Below are 2405 nucleotides of genomic sequence, written 5' to 3'. Positions count from 1 at the left end.
ATATATATATATATATATATAGGTAGTAGTGCAGATAAACACAGGTTTTATATGTGTGTGTATGGGTGTGTGTGTGTGCATTTACATGGAGCACAAAAATACTACAGAATAAAATATGTAATTTCTTAACTCAACAGCTGTTTCACGAAGCCTAGAATTACATAATAATCATAATATGCAGGTAAAATGTGCAACACGTCATGGGTATGTAACTGGAACTAGTCATATAAAGACATTACAGCAAGGCCAGCTACCCTCATCAAGAGAATATTATATATATATGATACATGTGTGTGTGTGTGTGTGTGTATTGATATATTGTGTAGTATATCTATCAATCTAAACAGAGAATGCTGGAAGTATTTAAGGACATATCTGGTAATTTAATAAACCAACTCTAATCTAGCAAAAACCAAATGTATTTTCACAAAAATTTGTAAATTTGTACACATGTTCTTGATAAGCTTTCTTATAAGATTATTCTGTGACTCTGCCTATAACTTCAATGACTACTTCAATGTGGTTGTAAGAATAAAGTTTCTTATTGTAGAAACAAAGACTAAAGATTCTAATTCTTGAGATTGAAGCTAAAGTTAAAAACTAAAACTACAGTTTCTGGTTCTAAAGACTAAGTTTTATACATGATGGTAATTTAGCTTTAATATCAAAATGTACAATAAAAGGTTCCTGCTTACCAGTAAAGGTTGGTTGTCAACAAACTTAATCTCTTTCCAGTCTATTCCTTCCTTGTTGTATTCTTCTTGTTCTAATTGGAAAACATACTGAAAGAGAATAAACAATAAAACAGGTCAGATTTATGTGATCAGTAATAACATGAGAAATATCTCCACATCAATAAGTCCACATCAGCAGAGTAAAGAGAGCATTAAAATAATAATGTTGATAATGATGACGATAATGATGATGATGGAGGTAGTGGCAGCAAATGCTATGTGGTGTTGTTGTTGCTGTTGCTATCATTGTCAATGATGATGATGATCATCATCATATATTCAGATTCTGTCTACTCTAGTATAAGAATTAAACTGATGAAGAGCTTTTTTTCTGTATACTTCATAATGAGTAAATGGATGAAGTAGCATTTCCTATTTGTAATATGTTGTTGTTGTTGTTGTGCAGTGGTAAGTATCCTTGTCCATCATGCTGGAGATGAGAGTTCAATTCCCTGCTGGCAAGGATCTAGAATTTTAAGGCAGTGGATTGGCTGAGTCATTAGGGCAGTGGAAAAATGCTTTGCTGAGTTTAAATCCCACCAAAATCAACTTTGCCTTTTATCTTTTTGGAACCAATAAAGTAAAGTAACAGTCAACTACTAGAGTCAATGTAATGAATAAACTCCTCTCAATTCATGACCTAGTAAGACCAGTTCTTAGAAGACCCATTTCATTCTAACAAACCTCATACATTTGGTCTCTCCATTGCTAATGGTGTCTCATATAGCTTGTAAGGGACCTACACATCATTCCACACCGACCATAAGTCAGCCTTCCAGCAACATCCCAGCCATCTAGATTTTAGGGTTTATAATAGCAGGTGAGTTCACTGACTAATCCACACACTCTGCTACGACAAGGTGCATGAAAGAACATGCTAGATATCATATTGGTAAATGGAGGCCACCTCTGTGACCATGCTTGTGGCTGAGTAGGCTTGCCTTTGAGATCAGACATGATAACGCTGGTCACACAAAAGAGACCCTTTCATGCCTTCCTCAGGGCATATATATATAAATTATCGAACTTTATACATACTACACACATACACACAAAAACACATACATACATCTGTGACTATAAAAATCTGCAAGATCTTCTTAACCTTCAAAGGGTGATGGTTAAAACAAGATACTTTCCTTCACAACCTTTCTACAATGTAGGTGGCCAGTAAAAATTTGCTCTAAATCAAAAAGAGAAAGAGAAAACAGACAGACAGGCAAGCAAGCAGGCAGACATGCACACATGCATACATACATACATACATACATACATATACACACACAATCATACATGGGGTAAAGACCACCTGCGGTGAATGACCATGAGATTACACCTACAAAGTTACCCTCCAAGGCACAAGTCCAGACAGGATTGTTTACAGAAGACCAACAGCCACCCATGTGTACCAGATGTTATCTAAGAGAAAGGCCAAGGTTGATACAGCTTGGCACCTGTGATGTTACAACTCATTTCTACAGCTGAGTGAACTGGAGCAACATGAAATAAAGTGTCTTGCTCAAGAACAGAACTAACAGAAAATGAACTCACTACCTCATGACTTTGAACCTGATGCTCTAACCACTGAGCCATGCATTTTTACTATACATGCATACATACATACATTCATATGAATATATATATATATATATATATATATATATATATATA

General features: G+C 35.1%; 1 protein-coding gene across 1 annotated transcript in view; it reads right to left on the bottom strand.

Moving 5' to 3' along the window:
- Positions 1–2405, bottom strand: part of LOC106879565 (myosin-IIIb) — a 114320-nt gene that overhangs the window by 46607 nt on the left and 65308 nt on the right. Inside the window, exon 12 of the mRNA XM_014929199.2 lies at positions 696–782. Within this exon, the coding sequence (XP_014784685.1) occupies positions 696–782 (87 nt within the window). The remainder of the gene's footprint in view (positions 1–695; positions 783–2405) is intronic.

Source organism: Octopus bimaculoides, chromosome 2, assembly GCF_001194135.2.
Source record: "Octopus bimaculoides isolate UCB-OBI-ISO-001 chromosome 2, ASM119413v2, whole genome shotgun sequence".
NCBI classification, from domain to species: Eukaryota; Metazoa; Mollusca; class Cephalopoda; order Octopoda; family Octopodidae; genus Octopus; species Octopus bimaculoides.
Note: the sequence above shows the minus strand (reverse complement) of the source record. Positions and strands in the feature narration are given on the sequence as shown.